The sequence below is a fragment of the Bolinopsis microptera genome, chromosome 2 (genome assembly GCF_026151205.1).
Source record: "Bolinopsis microptera isolate Bmic1 chromosome 2, MBARI_Bmic_1.0, whole genome shotgun sequence".
Lineage (NCBI taxonomy): Eukaryota > Metazoa > Ctenophora > Tentaculata > Lobata > Bolinopsidae > Bolinopsis > Bolinopsis microptera.
Window position 1 is genome coordinate 13,178,219 of NC_087073.1, and position 21,665 is coordinate 13,199,883.

The 21,665-nt window shown below is 38.5% G+C and overlaps 1 protein-coding gene across 8 annotated transcripts in view; it reads left to right on the forward strand.

Moving 5' to 3' along the window:
• The window catches only part of LOC134826600 (myophilin-like), a 105,575-nt gene that overhangs the window by 76,512 nt on the left and 7,398 nt on the right, over positions 1 to 21,665 (forward strand). For 3 of the 8 annotated variants that reach the window (XM_063839033.1, XM_063839035.1, XM_063839039.1), the window contains exons 1-5: positions 4,383 to 4,392; positions 10,782 to 10,854; positions 13,693 to 13,832; positions 14,791 to 14,860; positions 16,372 to 16,476. In XM_063839033.1, the coding sequence (XP_063695103.1) occupies positions 10,798 to 10,854; positions 13,693 to 13,832; positions 14,791 to 14,860; positions 16,372 to 16,476 (372 nt within the window). In that variant the 5' untranslated portion in view covers positions 4,383 to 4,392; positions 10,782 to 10,797. Of the gene's footprint in view, positions 1 to 4,382; positions 4,393 to 10,781; positions 10,855 to 13,298; positions 13,453 to 13,692; positions 13,833 to 14,790; positions 14,861 to 16,371; positions 16,477 to 19,301; positions 20,442 to 21,665 lie in introns of those variants that run through there. The other 5 variants (XM_063839037.1, XM_063839038.1, XM_063839040.1 and 2 more) reach the window with 5 other exon arrangements.

A 21,665-nucleotide genomic window follows, 5' to 3' on the forward strand; every position in this document is an offset into this window, starting at 1 on the left:
GTACTGGTTGCGTGACTAGTGAGTTTAAGGTACTGGTCACGGTCACGGTTTCATAGGTATCTGGTATTCTAGATGGCCATGGAAGCAGCAAAAACGTTTAAAAAAATTGAGACAAGTTAATGATTACAGATGCAAGGCCTCAGCGATTTGGTTTTTCCTTTGATGTAAAAATAAAAGGCTTCCTCTCATTCCATTTCCACCCTAAAATAGAATTGCTTTGGGCTACGAACCTTTACCTTGCATTTTGAGGTGATCTGCAATACAAAAGTTGTAAGTTACAACCTGCTAGTCTGAGTCATATATAGGGTGCCCGGAATATGGCTAGCAAGCATACATGGGCCCTAGGGCACAAAAGAAGAGACTGCGCCAACACGATTTTAGGCCCAACTGTACAGACGGATTTTTGAGCTTGAAGAAAGAAGCCCTCCTGAACCAATCAAAATGGGCTCATGGGCGCTTGTCATTGACCGTACTTGTTCAAAATTGCAAGCTTTACAACGCTGTTTCATTGGTTTGAACCAAAAATAGTTTTATCGACACTAAAAAGACCCTTGAAAAAAGTCTCATTTTTTAGTCATCACCCGTTATTGGGTGATCACGTAATCTAACCGTTAAAGAAGTTTAATACCATTTGATCTAAAGTTCGCCTCCCCTAACATTAGCTGTAAGACGTGTATTTGTTTAGCAGCACTTCACAGTTTTGCAAAGAACTGATACCATAGTGCTCAGAAGGGCGATACCCTTCCGTAGAATTAAAGTTACAGCATCATTTACAGTACTCTCCTTACGAAGGCGGTTCTACTGTAGTGAGCGGATTATTAGAACCGAAGTTTTTGCTACCTCTATGGATTCAGAGCGAAGGTGAAGTTGTGGATTTCTTTGCAGCAACTGCAGGGGGGTTGGGCGGCGGGGGATGGAAATGGAGTCCTCACAATCTGTTGGTGGATTATTGGGTTCCTTTAAGTTTAACAAAGCACGTTGCCCGGACCACCACTATATTACAGTTGAATGGTATGCACGATGTAGGCTATAGCGCCTATATTACAAGGACAGTATACCTTATCGGACATAATTGTCACGGACAAGTTTTTCACGGACCAAATTTTTCACAGACATATTTATTCACACTCATGCATCATGACCGCCCAAAAATTTCCAAAAAATTGTGAAATTTTAAAGTGTTTTACTCTTTTTCTGAACTCTAGATTCAAAGTCATAGTGATTATGATGTTATAACTTAAGTACTTTAACTTACTGTTATGTAAATTTAATGCGGAGTGAATTTTACTGAGGAGTGATTATATTTGTCCTAGTAGTAGTACTCTAGTATACTAATATTAATAAGCTAATATGGTAATCGGCTATATGCACATATATACGCAGTACGCACATGTAGGGACACACACTAAAATTAATGTAAATAATTACCGTACTTTATTCACGGACCTTAATGCCACAGACATTATGTCCGATAAGGTAACCCTATACATACTTGAGTACTTGAGGTATAGTGTTAACCCCAATTTATCGTGTCGTACTTCTCTCTCATTAATATCCATTAACAGGAGCACAGTGTGAATAGAAACCTTGTAGGTTTACAACTAACAACTCCGTGTGCCGACCTGTGTCGAGTCTAGTTTAGAAACAAATCAAAGGAAGGTAATCGGTATTCTCAATTTGCTGCTGAAATTAGCGAATCATTTTATTTTTAAATCTTTAACAACCCCAATTAATCGGGTGTTGACTGTTGTCCGTTAAACTTCTCTTGGGTAGATTAAATAAAGAAAATATTGTGACCTGGTTTACCAATATATATTGTACTGCAATTGTGAATATCTTCTAATTGTTCATTGTAACTCATTTCTGATTGTAGACAATTTTTATTACAAATGACACTTTGAAGAGGAACTTGGATTTTAAATCTGTTGAGCGGTCAGAAATGGGTCTTTGATGATTGATCTCCATTGCTGTACGCTGAAATTGTTGTAGCGCCAGTATTTTTGTAGTTTTATTTACATATTATACCCTTCTTTTCGAATTGACAGAGGGCGAGGTTCAGTTACTGATTTATTAAACGGAACTTGGACCATTAAACTATTTAATTCACTGAAATCAGCGTCAGCCTCAGATTGAAGTTTCTTCACGAGAAGGCTTTCGAACAATAACTGTTCCCAATCCTATGATCCGTTCTTATGGTTAACTTATAATTATATTAATTAAATATTATTTATTCAAATATTATTGATGCTCTGAACCGCAAGAAAAGATGACCGGTCGTAATTTGCTAATATTGTCCATGTCCAAACATAAAAAATCCCAAAATGTTTGCATTCCGATAAAATCTGATGTTTTATATTTGCGCAGTTTTATACTTCTCATTCACAGGATGATTATAGTTCATCTACAAAAAGACATAAAGTTAATTTCAACTTGTATTGATTTCAGTTCAACTTATATTGATTCAAAAATTCAGCATTCTGTAGTATAGACTGAGAGATTAGCAACATGAAAATATTTCGAACAGAAGTGTATCCAAAAATGTAACAAGCTATTGATAGGCGGATTACAATATTGTCAAAGAATAATGGACACACATTTGCGAGTTTATAATTACTCGACGATTTTCCTTAATTTGGGAAAATTCCACCTCCTTGTTCAATTCCACAAAAATAAACTGGTCGCCTGGTATCTGCAACTAGTTTAAGCACTAATCGCTCTGCAACACGTGTGTAGGAACAACTTGACACGGTAGTAAGAGCCACTGTTAGTTATTCTCCGCCAGACTCATGTTATCCAGGACGCAGCTGACAGGTTTGCTAATAGCCAGTTAGTTCGGGATGAGTCGCTCAGATTAGGGGAATAAACTTTAGATTCTGTTCAGGAATAAGAAGATTAACTCAGTTCTGCGGAATAAATATAATAAAGAATATGTTCAGATCGTAGGAATAAACCTCGGATTCTGTTCAAGGCTGAGAAGAGTTATTCATATCGAGGGAATAAACCTCCAATTCTGTTCAAGGCTGAGAAGAGTTGGTCAGATCGTAGGAAATATAAACCTCCAATTCTGATCAAGGCTGAGAAGAGTTGTCCAGATATAGGGCTGTTTGATTGGGGATTGGCCCGTAGAACCAAACATTGTTTAGTGTTTATTAATTTGATTCGCTCTGGTAAATTGTATACCCTGTTCAGAGTTGAGCAGAGTTGTTCAGATTGAGGGAATAAATCTCAAATACTGTTTAGAGCTGTCAACTGAGTTTCTTACATGAGGGAAAATATTCTTCAAAAACATGTCAGGGATGAGCTGAGTTGTCCAAATCGTGGGAATAGATTCAGGATTCGGTTTAGGACTAAGATGAGTTGCTCAGATAGTTGGAAAATATCCCAGAGTTTTATTTAGGACTGAACTGAGTTGCAGAGATCGTTAGCATAGACCTACAATTCAGGGCTGTCGACTTAGAGCTCGATAAACGGAACATCACATTCCTAACAACCAAAAGTAAGGAGCTCGGTGTTTATTGGGCCTCTATCTGGACAAATGACGCTAAGTGGGTGAGGGGGTAACATTCAACCCGAGCATACTCTCGCCCTATTCGCTCTGTCCTGCTCAATACGATGTTGCAACGTTCTCCGATCAAAGTATTCCTGGTATTTACAGTGTTCAGGATTGCATCTGTCAGCTTGCAGGATAATCTGCAAGTCGTGCCGGTTTTGTTCCCGCCTTGTACCATTTTCGCTGATGATTACCGGGTAAGAGTTTCACTTTTCTAAGATCTCCGCCAACTTTCGCACGTTCCGAGCCCTCTAACCCATGCACAGAGTTCTGAATTATTGGTGGCAATGGGTTTGCCGATATAGTGAACTCAGCTTGCGCGCGATTGGCCGTGCTCCTCCAGGTATTTCTCCTAACTAGAAAACTATTTGTTGACAGATACTGTTAACGCTGGCCCCTCTCCACTTTGTCGCGGAGACGGGAACATGCCCCAATCCAGACCGAGAGAGATTACTTTTAATGCTTTCGGCCATGAAATATCTGCAATTTTCAAACCTTTCATCATTATCGCACTTGCCTTATGCAGATTGTTTCCCTTGGACTATGCTCGCATAATATGAGTAGTTAAACTTGGATAAGTCCTATAATCCTTAGCCGCAGAGAAACTCGAAACATTGTAGCAATAAGTGGTATTTAATTAAACGTCAAACTCACGCAGTATCGTTCTCATTAACATAGACTTTATCAAACAATATATAAATATATTATAAAGGAGATTTGACAGCTCTAACAGCAAACAGGACACTCCTCTCCCATTGGCATTACTGGCCTTACAGCAATTTTATCACACTTTCTCTCATTTTGGAGCTCTTTACTCTCTTTTTTTCATCATAAATAATTTGTCTTATTTCCGTTTGTCCGCTACGACTATATGGTTAATATTTACTTTTCATTCAACTTAATATTTGTGAGTTTTTACCATTAATAGATATTATTGTTAATGTTTGACACTTACATCTCATGAGGAATATAATAAGTATTTTGTAGAGATAAACAATTGGTGCTTATCCTCAAGTGTGGCTAGTACCCTAATTGACATTCCATGTTTCCAGCCTCAAAAAGGCAACTTGGTCGTTTAGCTCCGGACAGTCTATGCAACGTCTATGCAACGTCCATGCAACAACAAAAGAACCGTCTATGCAACGTCTATGCAACGTCCCTGCACAATGAACACTCTATGCACACTCCCTGCACGGTCAGTCTATGCAACGTCTATGCAACGTCTATGCAACGTCTATGCAACGTCCCTGCACAGTACCATATGAACACCGGCTACTAGCCGGCTAGTAGCCACTTTTGTAATAACAGCTCCTCAACTTCACATTACCAACTGGCTACTAACCGGCACTTGAAAAGTGGTCACTAGCCGGCTACTAACCGGCTACTAGCCGGCTAGTGACCACAAAGTGGCTACTAACCGGCTACTAAGCGGTCACTAGCCGGCTATTAGCCGAGCTCTAAAGCAGACCTACTAGTAGCCGGTTCCAAACCGGCTACTAGCCGGCACTTAGAAAGCGGTCACTAGCCGGCTACTAACCGGTTAGTAGCCGGTTAGTAGCCGGCTAGTGACCGGTTAGTAGCCGGTTAGTAGCCGGTTAGTAGCCGGCTAGTGACCGCTTTTCAAGTGCCGGCTAGTAGCCGGTTTAGAACCGGCTACTAATAGGTCTGCTTTAGAGCTCGGCTAATAGCCGGCTAGTGACCGCTTAGTAGCCGGTTAGTAGCCACTTTGTGGTCACTAGCCGGCTAGTAGCCACTTTTCAAGTGCCGGTTAGTAGCCGGTTGGTAATGTGAAGTTGAGGAGCTGTTATTACAAAAGTGGCTACTAGCCGGCTAGTAGCCGGCTAGTAGCCGGCTAGTAGCCGGTGTTCATATGGTACTGTGCAGGGACGTTGCATAGACGTTGCATAGACGTTGCATAGACTGAACGTGCAGGGAGTGTGCATAGAGTGTTCATTGTGCAGGGACGTTGCATAGACGTTGCATAGACGGTTCTTTTGTTGTTGCACGGACGTTGCATAGACGTTGCATAGACTGTCCGGAGCTAAACGACCAACTTCCCACTTGAGCCTGTCAGTAACCTTTTGCGAGAACATTTTTTGACGTCAAAATTGCGTTAATAAGATGTGCCCACGGAGCGGAAACACCTATGGCTATAGAAATTCGAGTTATTTTAGTCGTGCTTCACGGCTATTTCCATAACCTGAGCGAGCTTTTAATTGATTAGATTTCTAATTCAAGTGAATATTTGGTTTTGAGTTCGTTTCAAAGGGAAACGGACAATAAGAAATCATTACAGTTTTACGTCAGGAACAGTGTTTAGCGATTAATTTCATTATATTAATTAACGCTGCCCGCATTCTGGCAGGAGAAGCCCCGTCCAGTTAGTCACATGACACATGACCATACCAGCTGCAATTATATGTAAATACAAAATTAATTTATCCGCTTTAAAGGGCCAATAAGAGACGTTTCTGGTTCAATTTTTCGCCGGGGCATATTTTTCCGTTTATAAAAGTATAAAGAGTGTGGCATTTCTAATTCTTTGCGACAGTTTTGCGACGGTGGATGTTTAGAAATTAAACTTTCAAGAGCTTCATGACGGGGTTTTAGTTTTGTTTTTCGTGGTAGCTTTTTCACGAGAAGAAGGCTTTCCCTTTGATTACATCTACTCTCAGATAGTGACTGACAACCGTACCCCTAAAAACTGTAACCCACAATATCAGCATCAATAACTGACAGTGAGTGCTAAATAAATGTACTCGACACTGTATGATACCAGACCTTGAGCTCATGAAGGTTATAGTGGAGTTATCTACTCTCACCTGTTGTGGAACAGTTGAGCATGCGCCTCTCGTCCGTAACCGCGGAGAGCTCTGGAGCTAGTACATGACGTGTAATTCGTGTAAGTCTGATAAATGGTGCTGCTTTTTACGGGTTTGACACTATAACATACTAAATAAAACCACTGTAACTAATAGTCGTGTACGGTCATCATGCTCGGATGGTTGTTCTACGAACGTGAAGGTTTTTACTTTATAATATTAACTGAACATTATTTTCCTTAACATAAACCAAAGATTGTTAACCAAACTTAATTTAAGCCTCCATTCTATACATTCGTTCAATATTTTAGCTTCTCACAGTTTTAGTGTTTAAATTAACACTTATAATAGTTAGTATTCGCAGGTTGGCCGGCTTCGAGCCTGGAAGCCGACTTCTAAAACTTAGTTCTGCTATAGTCGACCAATCACAATCTTGCTTTTCATATTTATTCGGTAAATAACGGAGAATGAATTTAAAGTAAAGGGTGACACCTTCAACAAAGTGTTTATAAACGATGAATTAGCTATCGTCACGTATTCAAAAAGCGCAGCTCCGTCTACATGGGCGTTGCTACGGCCATAGTATAACTATCAACAACACCTTATAAAGCATATATAAAGGTGAAATGAAATCTTAAGATAAAGGTTAAAAACGCTCTAGATTCTGCATAGGTACCAGAAACCAATGAAATATAACATTAAGCCACTGAAATTTAAACATTATACTAAATATAGAGCTGAAAACGGTTGTGTTTGAAATAAATAAGTAAATTAGATGATTGCATCATTCCAAAGTATCCGGCTAGTAGTTGAATCTTTGGTTACCAGGGAGGTCACCTTGCCTACCAAGCAGGCCATATTTATTACCAATATAACCTGTTACTTGTTAGAAAGTTAGAACTTATATCCGATCATTTGTCTATTATTAGAAAACAGGATTCTCAAGAACAATAAGATTTTCAACAGTATGCGACGACCGAAATTTTGGCGGTCCGAAAATATGGCGAAATTGAACAAAAACCGTCACATTTCGGACGTCACAGAAAATAAGGGAATTTTTCATCATTTTGTTTTCTGACACAAAGGAAATTCAAAATTTTCTAAAAATCGGTAAAATCATGTTGAAACAAAATGAAACTTATAAATCGATTTCTTCATCTTCCTCTAAGGGGTCCGGCTCGACTCTTTCAGTTTCACTTATTGAGTTTGGTATTAAATTGTTTATCTTGACTTAGTCTCTTATAAGACGTTTATGTTAGCACATAAATGTAATTTATTGTAAATTTAAAACGTATTACTTGACATCAAATTCATCATGGAATATTGTGTTTATTTGTCCCACCATCATATCACTAACTTTTCAAGAACAAAATGAATCGATGAAGCCACAATTATTGGAATAAGCTAAAAATAATGCGACGGATTCTATTACGACGACCGAAATTTTGGCGGTCCGAAAATATGGCGAATATGAGATGTGGGCGCCACAACGACCGGCTAGACTCAGCTCAGGAATCTCAAAATTCACATTGTTTTAACTTTGGAGGGATCATGATTTACAAATGTAGCTCACTACCAATTTTAACAGTGCGCAAAATGGCCGGCTGTTGGATATAAAAGTTATCGTGAAGGCCATATTTATTCCCATATTTTCCATCACAACCTGTTACTGTTAAATTCCTATGTTTGTCTACGATTTTCGTTTTTTTAATGCGAAAGCCGTTAGAGATCTGAGTAAGTGTATTTAAATTTTATGTCCTTATTATCTTATCAACACGAATCAAAAAAGTGAGATATTCTTATTTTTAAATGCTTTAGAACAAGTTCCGACTAATTGTAGCTGTACTACAATTAGAATTAGCTCTAAAACATTTAAGTATAGAATCAGATAGTTCTCTGTAATTGTAGGCACTACAATCAGAATAAATTAATAATAAACACCCATTTCTTACGTTTTTCCATTGATATTAATAGGCGAATAGTAACTCAGATATCATAATGCCAGGATTCTTGATATTGAGTATAAACGATTACGTTATTGAATTTCGATGATTTCATGACTGCTCAAGATGACTGGTGTTAGGTGACATGAATACCTAACATTTTAAATCTTTGAACTTTATTTGCAATTTACTCGCTCCACCGGGTTTCTTGAGAATATGTAGAAGATCGTTTCGCCAACCGAACTCAAATGAAATTTCGTGGATGATAGCCTTCTTCTTTCTTCGAATTTGAAGCTTTTCACATACGGTGCAGGTTAAACTTTTGTAGAAACTACAAAATGTGTCTGTCGGAGTGCTTGTTGTCGAAGTTTTACATGATTCTTTAGATTCTGATGATTGTTTATCAATGCTTGTTGATTTGGAAGTGGCGAATTTTTTGACAAAACGTTCAATGTGTGCAAGCATTTAAGATCCGTCAAAAAATTGTGGAGTTGATAATGGTCAGAGTTCTGAAATAGGCATAATTTCAAGGTCTTGAGTTTAGACTAATTCACGAAATTAGGAGAGTTGATGAACAGTTATTTGTTAAATTGATTTCGGTCAACTCACAGTACTCGCTCGTCTCTGTTCTAAGTTCCATTACGTTGAAAAATACAGGAAGATATCCAGGGCGGAAACCTTTGAGACGCCCAAAAGTTTGACTTTTTTCTGCAGAAACATCGAACTTTAAACTTTTCAATCATAAAAGTGCAATATTCGATGTTTGATGATTCATATTGTCACCATGTACATAATTGAAACTCTAGGCAAAAGTTAATCCGAGATTAGCAGGTTGCTAAAAAAATACAAATTTAGTAGGTATGTTTAGGCCTCTTTTCTTGAATGAAGGAATTGTAAGGGCCTGTATAAAGCATAAGCAAATTTAATATTGTCCGGAAAACTTAGGTTCGATAAGGTGTGTCGGTTGCTGCCACTCATTATGCTCAGAACCTACTAAACTTAGACATAAATCTTAACTCCCTTATAATCTGATAGTGATAGTCTCCTAGGGTCCTAAGGTCGTAAACAAGAACTTCTTGAAGAAGTTTTTCAAGTGCTTGTAATTTTCAACATTTTTTGTGAACGTGTGAATGAATCTCGTGTCAGGAATTTAATAAATTAGCTTAGGTTCAACCTGTTAAAATTTAAGTAAGTTCAACGAGTTCCACAATCAAGCCACAAAACCTGGGCTTGCGGGATTTATGATTTTTACGTGAAAATATTTCACTAATTTCCCCAAAATTCCTCAATATTCCGCTGTTTGATGTGTTAACAGGGGCTGTATCTGATGACACATGTCTCCTGCACTGCTTCTCTGCTGTACAGTCACTACTCCCACTATCCAGCCGCCTTTAAGATATGTTAAAATCTCCAGGAATTTGATCAGCGTGGTCGCAGTATCACGCCAAATATTGACAGCTCACGCATGATATAGCAAGTCATGTCCATATACGGTGCATTCTGGCGTATCCACCAAATATGATGTCAAAACTGTTGTCAAGCCTGTGAGTTGATGATGGCATGTTTCAGCAGAGAGTTAATATAATTAGCAGTTGCTAAATTTAAGCGACACATTGAGGCTTGAAGCGTGTAGTATGGATCACTTTATTACGTTCAACCTATTCGTTGTTGCTTAAATATTTATTACTTTTATATTATTTTCATAATTTATTTTTCTAATTTTATTTGTGCTATTTTGTTTCCTGTAAGTCAGATGCAACATGGGTGAGACCGATTGATTTAAGTCCTCGCCCAGTCCTAACTCTCCGTTACCTGACTTTATTTATAATACTACTTTATCTATTCCTATTTTATTCTATTGTCGGCTATTTTATCGGCTTAGTGGCTCAGTTGGTAAATCGACCTGGCATTTCTCGAGGTACCAGGTTCGATTCCCGACTCTGTCACTAGCCGTGGTAGAGCATCGTCGACGCTCAGCTTAGGATCCTGAGTGGTCTATGCAGCCCCCCGGTCGACTCAGCCGAATACTCGAGAAATCGGGTGTGAGGGTTAAATGAGGAGCTGCCCATTGCAGCAAAGTCTCGGGCGAAGAAAGTATGGTACACACTACCTTAACCGTCACTGGCTTAATGTATAATTGAATCCTTCGGCTTCCTGTAATTGGCTGGTTACACTTGTGTAACTATGTGGCTGTTGGAATGTCCGCAGTAAAATAAGTGTTGAAATTATTAAAAAAATTGATAATACTACTTTATCTATTCCGGCCCTTGATCGTAATTCTATTGTGGCTAGCCTCTACTCTTATAGTTATACTTCAACTAGAATTTTAATTCTATTGTGGTTAAATTCTACTCTTATACTTTTAAAGTTCTCGGAATTTATTTGCTTCTTTACTTTTCTGCGTAATTTACTCGAATTGTTAATAAAGATAATGAGATTATGTTTTATTTACTATTTCTACCGTCTAGCTACTCGCACAAACATGTCTCAAAACGTAAGAGCAAAGAAGTCCGGACTTAGCGCTGATATCCAGAAGAAGGTAAGCTCATTATCAGTAATTTAATACAGTTTCCATACATCCTTCTCAAATTTAAATCACTCTCTTCTATATAAGTAAATACAAAAGTGGGCCAAAAGTCATTGGGCATACGTTGGCCTTAATAGCTTCGCCGTGTTTTATATTTGAGAGCTGTTGCTTTGCAGATAGCATACTGTACCTTCTGGTTCGAGGATTTTGTCGTCAAAATTTGAAAATTCGAATATTTTAGACCACGCCCATTCATTATTAAAACACCTATATTGTTCTCTCTGAACATGCTGTTCAGAGAGAATTTTTTCAGAGACGGTAGATTATTACATGTTGCATCTGATCAGAAAAAATGACGTGAAACGGATTTGAAATGAATGAGTTATCAAGCATTTAGTTAGTTTATCTTGTTAGCAAAATTAATTGGGTGATATAGTAGAATTAGAGGTTAGAACTGTTTTTATTAGGAAATATCAACTGATACGCTATGTTAGGTGTCTGAACCTCGATTAAAACTTTACTTAGAAGTAGCCGAAATTATCACTCGATTTCAACTGGTCAAAATCATACCAAACAATTCTGCAACAATCATTTGAACTGGTTCAAATCACAGGAGATAATTATACCTCTAAAGACTTTGAAATATCACCACGCACTTTGAGACATAAAGTTAGCCGATGAGCTCATGGGGGGGTTATTAAATATTCTCAAGTGCTGTAAATGATAAAACTAAATGCCACATTATGATATCCTACACTCTTATTTACCGGTTCGGACAGATTTATAGCATATTATATGCACCAGTTTCGAGTAGTCATGAAATATGAAATACCAAAGTATGCCTCAGATTGTAACCATGACTTCATGGTGTGTGTCAGTAGCTCGATAATGAAGTAGAATGTTCTAGAGGTCTAGACTTTGGTAGCTGTTCTGTAAGCTCCGTTGTGTCTACTTTATAGAATCTACTACATTCTCCATGTCTAGTCTCAAAATGAGTTTTATGTCCTCTGTTAGAAGACTCCACAATTGAATATATTGATCAGGAATCATCCTCCAAATCACTAGGCAACCATAAAGGGTCGAGGGAGGGGTAATTTACTGACAAATTTTCTATTTGTCAAATTTCCACATGCAATGTTGAGGATCGCAGAGAATCCTCCGAAAGTTCGCTAAAAATATAGCGAGGACTGAGGAGGCCATTTAATCTCCAATCTGTTCACTTAATCCTCTCCGAAGTGCGAGAAAGTAAAAGTGCAACATATTTCGCATTCCTATACGCACGTTTAAGATGGTGGATGTTAGTGGGTCGACATGCAGGACGGATCCAAATGTTTGCTGAGTACTGAGTAGGAGAGCAAAGTACTTATGAGCTGATGTTGGTGGAGTGAGAGAGTATTAAAGGATGTCTGGTTGTAACTGGTAAAGACTAGCCTTGTCTCATCTACCAAGTTGGGTGTCAACTTTATAGATACCTCCTACTGATTGAAAGGTTTAGTATTGTTATTGGCTATTGCTCGTAATGACTACTAGGTCATAGAGTGCCTATAGTATCATGAAAAGTAAAGTTATATAATTAGCTGCACGAGCTGTGGCTGGATTAACTCATTAATAGAGTAGAAGTGAGTAGTAGCTGGATTAACACATTATTAGAGTAGAAGTGAGTAGAAGTGAGCTTCACAGTTCGCAGAACTCTTGTCCTGTACTTATACCCATTTTGCGAGATGTAACAATCTGATTTCTGAATGCGCTCATGACCTACTCAAGGAAATATTAGGGAACGTTAGTATGTAAGAAGTGTCAGCTGGTGGGCGAGTTCATCTTAAGAGAGGGTAGCCAATGATACTTTTAATCCTTCCTAATGAGCCATGTATGTATCGTGTACTGACGATGTTAGACAAATAGCACAATAGTTAAGCACCAGCCGCCCCTGGGAGAAAGTACCTATAACTTACTTATTACAATTTACATCACTTAATAATATACATTTACAGAGGAAAATAATATTGTAATATTCGATGTGGGGTGTACTCTTCACTAATAATAATGTACTTATGTCCGTGTACACTGTATACACTTGACTAGCCCCAGCCCCCATTGTCAGAACGATAACAAATGAGTTATTGTTAAGAAGTTCGCGTGCTGACGATCCTATGTGAGTTGTGACCTTGCCCTCCTTTTAAATCAAAACTGAAGCAGTCATTAAATCATTGAGATAGCAGCAAGCTAATTAGAGTAATAATCCTGTAGAACACATCAAATATACATGACAACATAATGGACTGGAGTAGAGGTTCATGATGAAATGATTGGAGGACTGAGCTTCTATTTCCTGGCGAGGTTACATCATCACAGTGTCACAGCTGAGAGCTCGGGCCCTCCTGTGGAAGAGGGTGCGCGGTGTAGCAGAAGAGTGGGGGTTCTGTGGATGAGGCGGATCGTTTCGCGTTATCTTCAATATTACATTGCGGGACACTATTATATTACCTTCAGTGTGTGCTGTTGCTTTCTTCCTCTCGCCTAATATCGTCTTATTCGTGTGTAATCTTTGTTCTAAATATGTCGTCTAACCGTGCAGAGAAATCCGGCCTTTCCAGAGATATCCAGAAAAAGGTTGCTTAACTATAAAATATTCTTCATTCTATTCGTTGGGAAATTAATTTGCTGGGTTCTGTAGCACGTTTAATGTCAATCGTTGTCGGGGTCCCCATAACCCACTGCCAAGCCACATAATAATCACCACCTTACCACTGCCCCTTAAATTTTCAAAAATTAGATTAACCACGAACTAAACACTGCCTCATTTCAACTTAAAGGTATGATTAACCACCAACTAACCACTGTTTGTTTCAGCTTGAAGCTAAGTACAGCCAGGATCAGGAGGCACAGTGCCGAGCATGGATTGAGGAAGTCCTCGGAGAGAAACTGTCCAACTCGGAATTGGGAATGCACAACTTCCAACAGTGCCTCAGGGACGGACAAATCCTTTGCAAGTAAGTTCCTAACCAGCGTCTATTTTACCATGTTTGTGAGGTTGTTTTAGGCATGATTGGGAATATATTTCAATTCATAGCAATTTAGAGGTTCTTTAGTTTGTTATGTTTTCCACCTGAACCCTTCCCGCAATCTTTACAACATGAATTATAAGTATCCTGTAGTCTGACTACGTTACTAATTGCTATCGGTCAGTTTGTGATTGGTTTTAAATTTACCTTTAGGGCTTGATCTTATTTTTAGAAACAACACCAGTCTGTACCAAGGAAATTTAAGCTCACATAAATCAAATTATTGAAGCCCTAACTTTTAGAACTAGAAACCACCAATCAGTTGGTCTATAATTGTAGAATTTCAGACCTGCCGAGGCCTAAGTAGTGAGCCCTTGAAATTAAAAATACGGACAATGACATATGCTCCGCCCGAAACCTCACATGTTTAATGTTTTAATAAATTCGAACACTTTTATAAGTGCCCACATTACTTTAACAGGTCTGGTTACTTAGTTAATTAATATAAGTAATAGTTAAAGTGCAAGTTACTTCGTTCATAAACGAAGTTATAGTTCGAGTTCTACCTGAAATATAATACGGGTGATAAAGTCTCCTCGGTACTGTGAAATTCTGCCCTGCTCACTCAAGGGGCACCTGGCACCTGGCTTCAACGGCTCTATTCTACATTATAAAAGCATAAAATCTAATTTATTCTTGAAGAATCATTACTTTGCGGTGGCCTAGGCCCTTCTACATTAACATTCCATCAAAATTATTTTAACTTTGACACCAATATTCTCGTACAAAAGCCCATCTCAGAATTTAATAAGTTGGCTAGGAATTTATGTAACAAAATATTCTTCTCTGTTCTACCAAGAGTTAGTGTTGTAACACGAGCACATATTATGTTGGTGAGTAACTAATGAATTAATATATTCCCCTTGTAACGGAGTTATGATTACAGGCTCCTCAACACTCTCAACGGAGAGCCCCTCGTCAAGAAGATTAACCAACAGAAGATGGCCTTCAAACAGGTTAGAGTCAATTCATTACTAATATAATACAATATAACGTAATATGATATAATATTATATTGTAATACTTTCAACACTACTATATAACAAATAATTTGAGTGCTATGTAACCTGGCAGTAACGTTGAATAGGACTTTGAGGGGGTCTGTAGTCCCCCCGCATAGTATGTTTGTGTTTCACTGATTTGTAAACTGAAGACGTAAATATAGTATAATCGTTATTATATGGTGGATGTTGATGGGATGCGGCGAGCTTTTGTAATCAAGGATTCTGTAGGAAGTGCAAATTTTTCAAATCATATCAACTTGAACCTAGAAGTTGTGTTGCGTTTGTCTATTGATCGTGTTTTCATTCTGACTCAATAAATCTGTGGCATAAAAGCTATGATCTTCACAAAGTGTCATTAGTATTAATCATTTAGATTTGTCTAATTAAACCTGTAATTTCTACACGCGCTACACACTTGCAATATGTTAGAGCCCTAAACAACAGTTAATATGTCCAAATTTAAGAATTAATATCAAATTTCTGCTCCCCACTAAATGAAAACTGTGGTGTGCTAAATTATATCCCCTGGTCTCGTCTCAGAATCGCTTATTCTAAATAATTACAGCCCCGATGAAGTCAAGAGGTACAACTGTCGTATTTTAGGCTGAAATGCTTGCTGTAAGTTGTTAGATGCACAAATAGAAGGAGTGCAACGTGCACACATACCACTCCGCACACATTCTTAGCAAAGCTTATTGATAATAGATGAAGCCTCCGATTAGTACATGTCCACACTCCACCAATAGTTAAGCGGCATTTCATCACATGATCGAGCAGAATTATTTGTGTACCAATAGCTGAGCCGTGTTTGATCACGTGATCCGACAGAAGTGTCACGTGACCCGACCAGACATTATCTGGGTCCTTGTAGGGTTTCCCCATATTTAATACTCTCACTCACATAATTATACTCCAGCTATTATGCTGCTAACTAATCGCACTTCTGACAGCGTGATCATCTCCTAGTCCTACACAAGCACGAATAACTCCTCAAAATAGGCTTCCACACAGGATTTCTAACAAGCGGCTATGAAGTCGTTTACCAGTATTACCTTTTACAAAATTTAGTTGATGTCTGCGGCTTTGGAGGGTAAAAGTCCAAACATTTATTCCTCACCTCTAACATACTACCAACAAGCTATGCGTGCCGAAATGAAGTTATTTAGATTTTACAGTCCACTTTCTCATAAAATGTTTATTGTCAGTGGCACGAGTACCCGCTACTCTAATCGAGAAATGCCTGAAAACTTTGCTGAGTCTAAACTCTAATGGGACAAAATGATTTAGCAAATAACTATAGGTGCTAGACCTTAGAGCTTAGACATGGTCTATTTGTTAGTACATAAATCAAGAACATGCGGATCGTCAATGTCTAGATAGATTATACTATGTACTGTTATTGTTTTTTTTACTGCATTTTAATTGTAAAATATTATTAAAGATATTAACAAGAATATTTTCAGATGGAGAACATCGAACAGTTCATCAAGGGATGCAAGATCTTTGGACTCAAGGACGGAGATATCTTCCAGACTGCTGATTTGTACGAGTGCCAAAACATGAGCCAGGTAAGAAAACTGTCACTAATTTCACTCATTTCAATTTCACTCATTTCACTTTCACTAGCTTCTCTATTTCCCATATCTTCTGCTGAAATGTACCCTCGCTCCATAATCCTAGATATAGAATCACGTCATAAACGCCTGACCCTTCCCTGGATCGCATTTCCGGAGATATAATCATATATTCACACCGAAAATAGGCATTAGGTATATGTTCCCTGTAACCAGATAACCAATTCTCACCGGATGACAATCTTGCCCTCTTTACAATGGTACGATAAGTAAACCTGCAATCCTGACCGCATGACGTCACCGCATGACGTCACCACATAACGTCACCACATACCAATCATTCCACCTCCACCATTCCTCTCATCAACTCTACTAATTCAGTTAACAGCACACTCACTATGTCACTTAACTATGCACCGATAATGTTTCTCTTGGGCGAGACAGAATATTCCAGAAATGAATTCGCAAAAACGAGGCTCCGTCGCCTTTTCTTAATTTTTAAAAAGAGAAGTAAAGAAGCTTTAAAAGATAGTAAAATGTAGGGTTTATGAAAGATTACACCCTGCTAAAGAAGTCAGAGTATCGTATTACTTATTATCATTCAACATCCCTCTCCACAAGAGAGGGATGTGAGTGATAGTTTATAGTTAATATACACTCAGTAAACCCTGGGATATTCTGTCCACCTAAACTCACCCCTCATTAATTGATATAATTACTTAATTAATCACTTAATTACTGAACAGTTGTGAAGCATTCTATGTGTTGTGTTTTCCGTGAAACGTGTGACAAGCGAGTGTGACATGCCAATTTTTATCAAAAACTTTCGTGAAGCAGTGCGAGTGCGAGTGCGTACAAAGCCTCCAGTGCAAAGTTGGCTATTTGCCAACACGTTTGATTAAATCCCGCGAATTAAAACGAAGCCTTTAATTTTATTTCGAAAGTTTAAATTCAAATTTGTTAGTGAAGCATGAATTGTGGTGCGAAGCATCATCTTGAGAAAGATAAGACGAATCAGCGACTTATGGATTATTGTGGAGAAAGGTGAGAGAGAAATACTGTGCGATGTGATAATATATAGTGAAACAAAATACGAAGCACTTTCGAAGCATCTGATAATGTGATATAAGCACTGTAATAAATATTAAGGAACTTATTGTTATCGAGCTGATAATAAGCACCCTAAAGATCTGATATGTCTGATAATGAGACTATAATTAATAATTAATTAAATACGACCTAAGATTATAGAATATAATACAAATCTAGCTAAGATTACACAAAGCACGTTCTAATAACTCCTGGTTGTGCCAATACAACTTAACCTTATAAAACAGCCGATAAGAAAGTACCTCGCACCCTGTTAACGGTGCTTAATCATTGGAGTCATATGGTATTTACCGCTGCAGTCCAGGCGTCAGTTCTCATCTGGTATTATTACCGCTGCAGTCCAGGCGTCAGTTCTCATCTGGTATTATTACCGCTGCAGTCCAGGCGTCAGTTCTCATCTGGTATTATTACCGCTGCAGTCCAGGCGTCAGTTCTCATCTGGTATTATTACCGCTGCAGTCCAGGCGTCAGTTCTCATTTGGTATTTACCGCTGCAGTCCAGGCGTCAGTTCTCATCTGGTATTTACCGCTGCAGTCCAGGCGTCAGTTCTCATCTGGTATTATTACCGCTGCAGTCCAGGCGTCAGTTCTCACCTGGTATTATTACCGCTGCAGTCCAGGCGACAGTTCTCATCTGGTATTTACCGCTGCAGTCCAGGCGTCAGTTCTCATCTGGTATTTACCGCTGTAGTCCAGGCGTCAATTCTCATCTAGTATTATTACCGCTGCAGTCCAGGCGTCAGTTCTCATCTGGTATTATTACCGCTGCAGCCAGGCGTCAGTTCTCATCTGACGTGGTGGATCAAGAAGTCAGCTCCTAAAATCACGTACCTGTCTCTGCGAATAGTCAACATCTTGCATTTGACCTGCGTACAACTTTACAGTTATTAGCCCATTCCCGTGTGAATATATCACTCAAGGTACTTGAAATAGGCTCAAGGTACTTGCAACTAGCAGTATTAATGCTATTATGGTACTCCAGGCTTTTGATATTACTCAATATGATACTTGAATCCTATTTATTCGTTAGTCTAAAAAGAGCTTGTAAGATTGTTAAAGATGGTCAAAGATGCGCAGTGTGATGAAGGTTGTTAGTAAAGAATGTACCTTCAGAAACAAACTATTGAGGTGCTCCAGATTACCGTGTCTAGGATTCCGAGATTCCAGTAGTTTTAGCCTATAAATGTGATATTATATTTAATCGGTCTGCTCCGTTGGCAAACTCATTAATAAGTTTGAATATTGACAGAAGTGTGTCCGATTAGTGTTTCTTTATAAAACTCCCTGACTTTCGTTTTAATCCGTCCACCCTAGCCGGTCCGTTGAATTGTTAGTTAACACTCGTGAATATTGTGTGAACTCTCTGAATCCCATGTTATTCTGTCCTTGAGACCCGGTTTATAATTATACACTGTTACTCTCTGTGTGAAAGCTGAGTATTAGATCGTGTCATTTGTAATATAGAGTGTGCTTAATAAATAAAGAGCTTTATTTGTGTGCTATGCTGAAGTGTGCGATATATGGAGCTATATTTGTGCGCGGTATGGAGCTACTGTGTGCTATGCTGAAGTATGCGATATATGGAGCTATATTTGTGTGCGGTATGGAGCTACTGTGTGCTATAACGGAAGGATTGAGCATGATAGTGAGGAATAAAGAGTGAGAAGTGGTAGAAGTGCACTGTCTCCCTCATCCTACTATCTCTCCAGGTTAATGTCGCTCTTTACGCTGTAAGTGCCGTCTCCATTAAGAACGGCTGGACAGGGCCCTCTATCGGGGTAAAGCTGTCACAGAAGAACGAGAGAACGTTCACAGAGCAACAGATGAATGACGGCAAGACGGTGATAGGTCTTCAGTACGGCACTAACAAGGGGGCCAGCCAAGCGGGCATGAATATCGGCAAAACTAGGCACATCATGGACTAGTGTAGTCACTAGTGTAGGACCGCCAGATAATATTCATATTGAACTGTTTACATTCATGATTATACTATGAGGACTTTTAGGTTTTTGCTTTGATTACATTTATTAAGATTAAACTAATTGTGGCATTTTTCAAGTTTTTTTCAATTTTTCAGATTTTCATGATCATAGCCCAACGATTTAAGATATTTTTCGAAATGTCAGTGAAATCTGGAAATTACAGCAAAAGATTATTGGCCATAAGATTATTCCAACTGGTGCCTGTGGCTGATGGCAACGGCACAATGATTAACATGACTAGTATTACGATGTAAACAATTACTTGATTCTCCAACGGCACCACATGATCCACCAAGATATCCAGAGCAACACTATCCGGGCTCCAAAGCAAGATTCTAGAACTCCATAGCAACACCCCTAATCTCCATAGCAACACGCTGATCTCCATGGCAACACCCTAAATCCTGATCTCCATAGCAACCCTAGTATAAGCGCAGCAGCTAACCCTCGTATGTATCAGGTTCTATGCACCCTATACGCTGTGGGCTCTGTGGCCAGTAAGAACGGTTACACTGGAGCCTCTATTGGAGCGACGATATCTGAAGCTAACCCTAGAGAGTTCAGTGACGAGCAGCTTAAGCAGGGTGACACTATGATAGGCCTGCAAATGGGGAGTCATAAGGGGGCCAGTCAATCTGGCATGAACATTGGCAAATCTAGGAGTATCATGGATTAATACTCTCATTCTATAAATTGCCATATTTGATTCGAAAAATAGTCAATTTGTAAAATTTTGACGGATGAAGGCCGAAAGGCCGATGAATTTTAAAGTTATTTCGAATTACTTGATTTTTGGAAGTTAAAAAGATGTCAATGTCCTTTAATGTTTAAAGTATAATTGTTTAGAAATTATTTTTAAACTCAAAATGACTGACTTTACATTTATACAGTTGAAATCAGCTATTAGCAAGTATATTTCTAAGAAACCTCGTAATACTTATAGTAGCGTAATAACAGTTTCTTTCTTCAACTCTGTTTTAGCATATGCATTATGCAACCATAATATGACGGTATGGTATCCGTTCTGATATGTCTACACATACGCCCATGTCTCCTAAAGAGTGAACCATAGGTTTATCTTCTTGTATTTTAGAACTGCAGAGAAAGTGAGCTCTTAGTTGACACCTAGAAATGCTCGCATATGTCTTTCTGAAGTATTACGGAGACACGACTGTTTTCTTGATGTCTCAGAGAGACAAGTTTTAAGGAGACAAGTTTAAGGAGTCTTATAATAACACACCATCCTAAAGTTTTAAAGGGATCACGTGATGTATTTCTGAGCCGTTATGAAATTCCACTTTCTGCCTTCAGTCTTTAGTAGAAACGTCTGTATCCTTCTATTCTAAAGGAGATAGGTAATATATCAGTTCTCTTTAAGGTTTAAGAGTATTCGTATGTAAATGCAATGAGGAAATAATTTGTATAATTATTTTCTTACATCAGACATGAGAAGTAGGACCTTGTTATGTGAAGTTCATGTCAGCATATCTTCCTTGATATCTTGTGAAGGAGTTCCCCTCCCTGGTTGAGATCGAGCCTCTCTCTAAAGCCTCTCTAAAAGAGATCATCCTCGAAATATGTACTTTACGCCATCTCCTGCAGGGATCATCGATTTTACTTGCCACTCATTTAGGGCTTTAACTTTCCTTTGTTAATAATTATTCCTCTCAGTCGTTTCTTTCGTAAAATATAATGAGTAGCTAAAAAAGTTGATAGAAAGTTATTTAGGGCGCTTCATCTCTAACCAAGATTTGAATACTCCATAATTTGTTAAGTGTCTACAAGTTTGCCTGGTCTGAACTTGGTCGCCTCTTTGCATCGCTCACAATCCTTTGAGAACCTCCTGACAATTTGAAGTACTGTAACTGTAAAACTAAACACATTCTAGCTATCCGAGCTGCTCAACGTCACATAGCCGGCACTCCTCAAAGACCCTGTTCGAGAAAGTTGTAAATATACAATCGTAATTGGCTATGGTAAATATATTGCGGTATACATTCCAAACTATCAATCATGAAAAAACTGGTCCTTCTGTGCCAACTGATGGCGATTATTACATAGACTATTCTGAGGACTTGTATAACTATAATG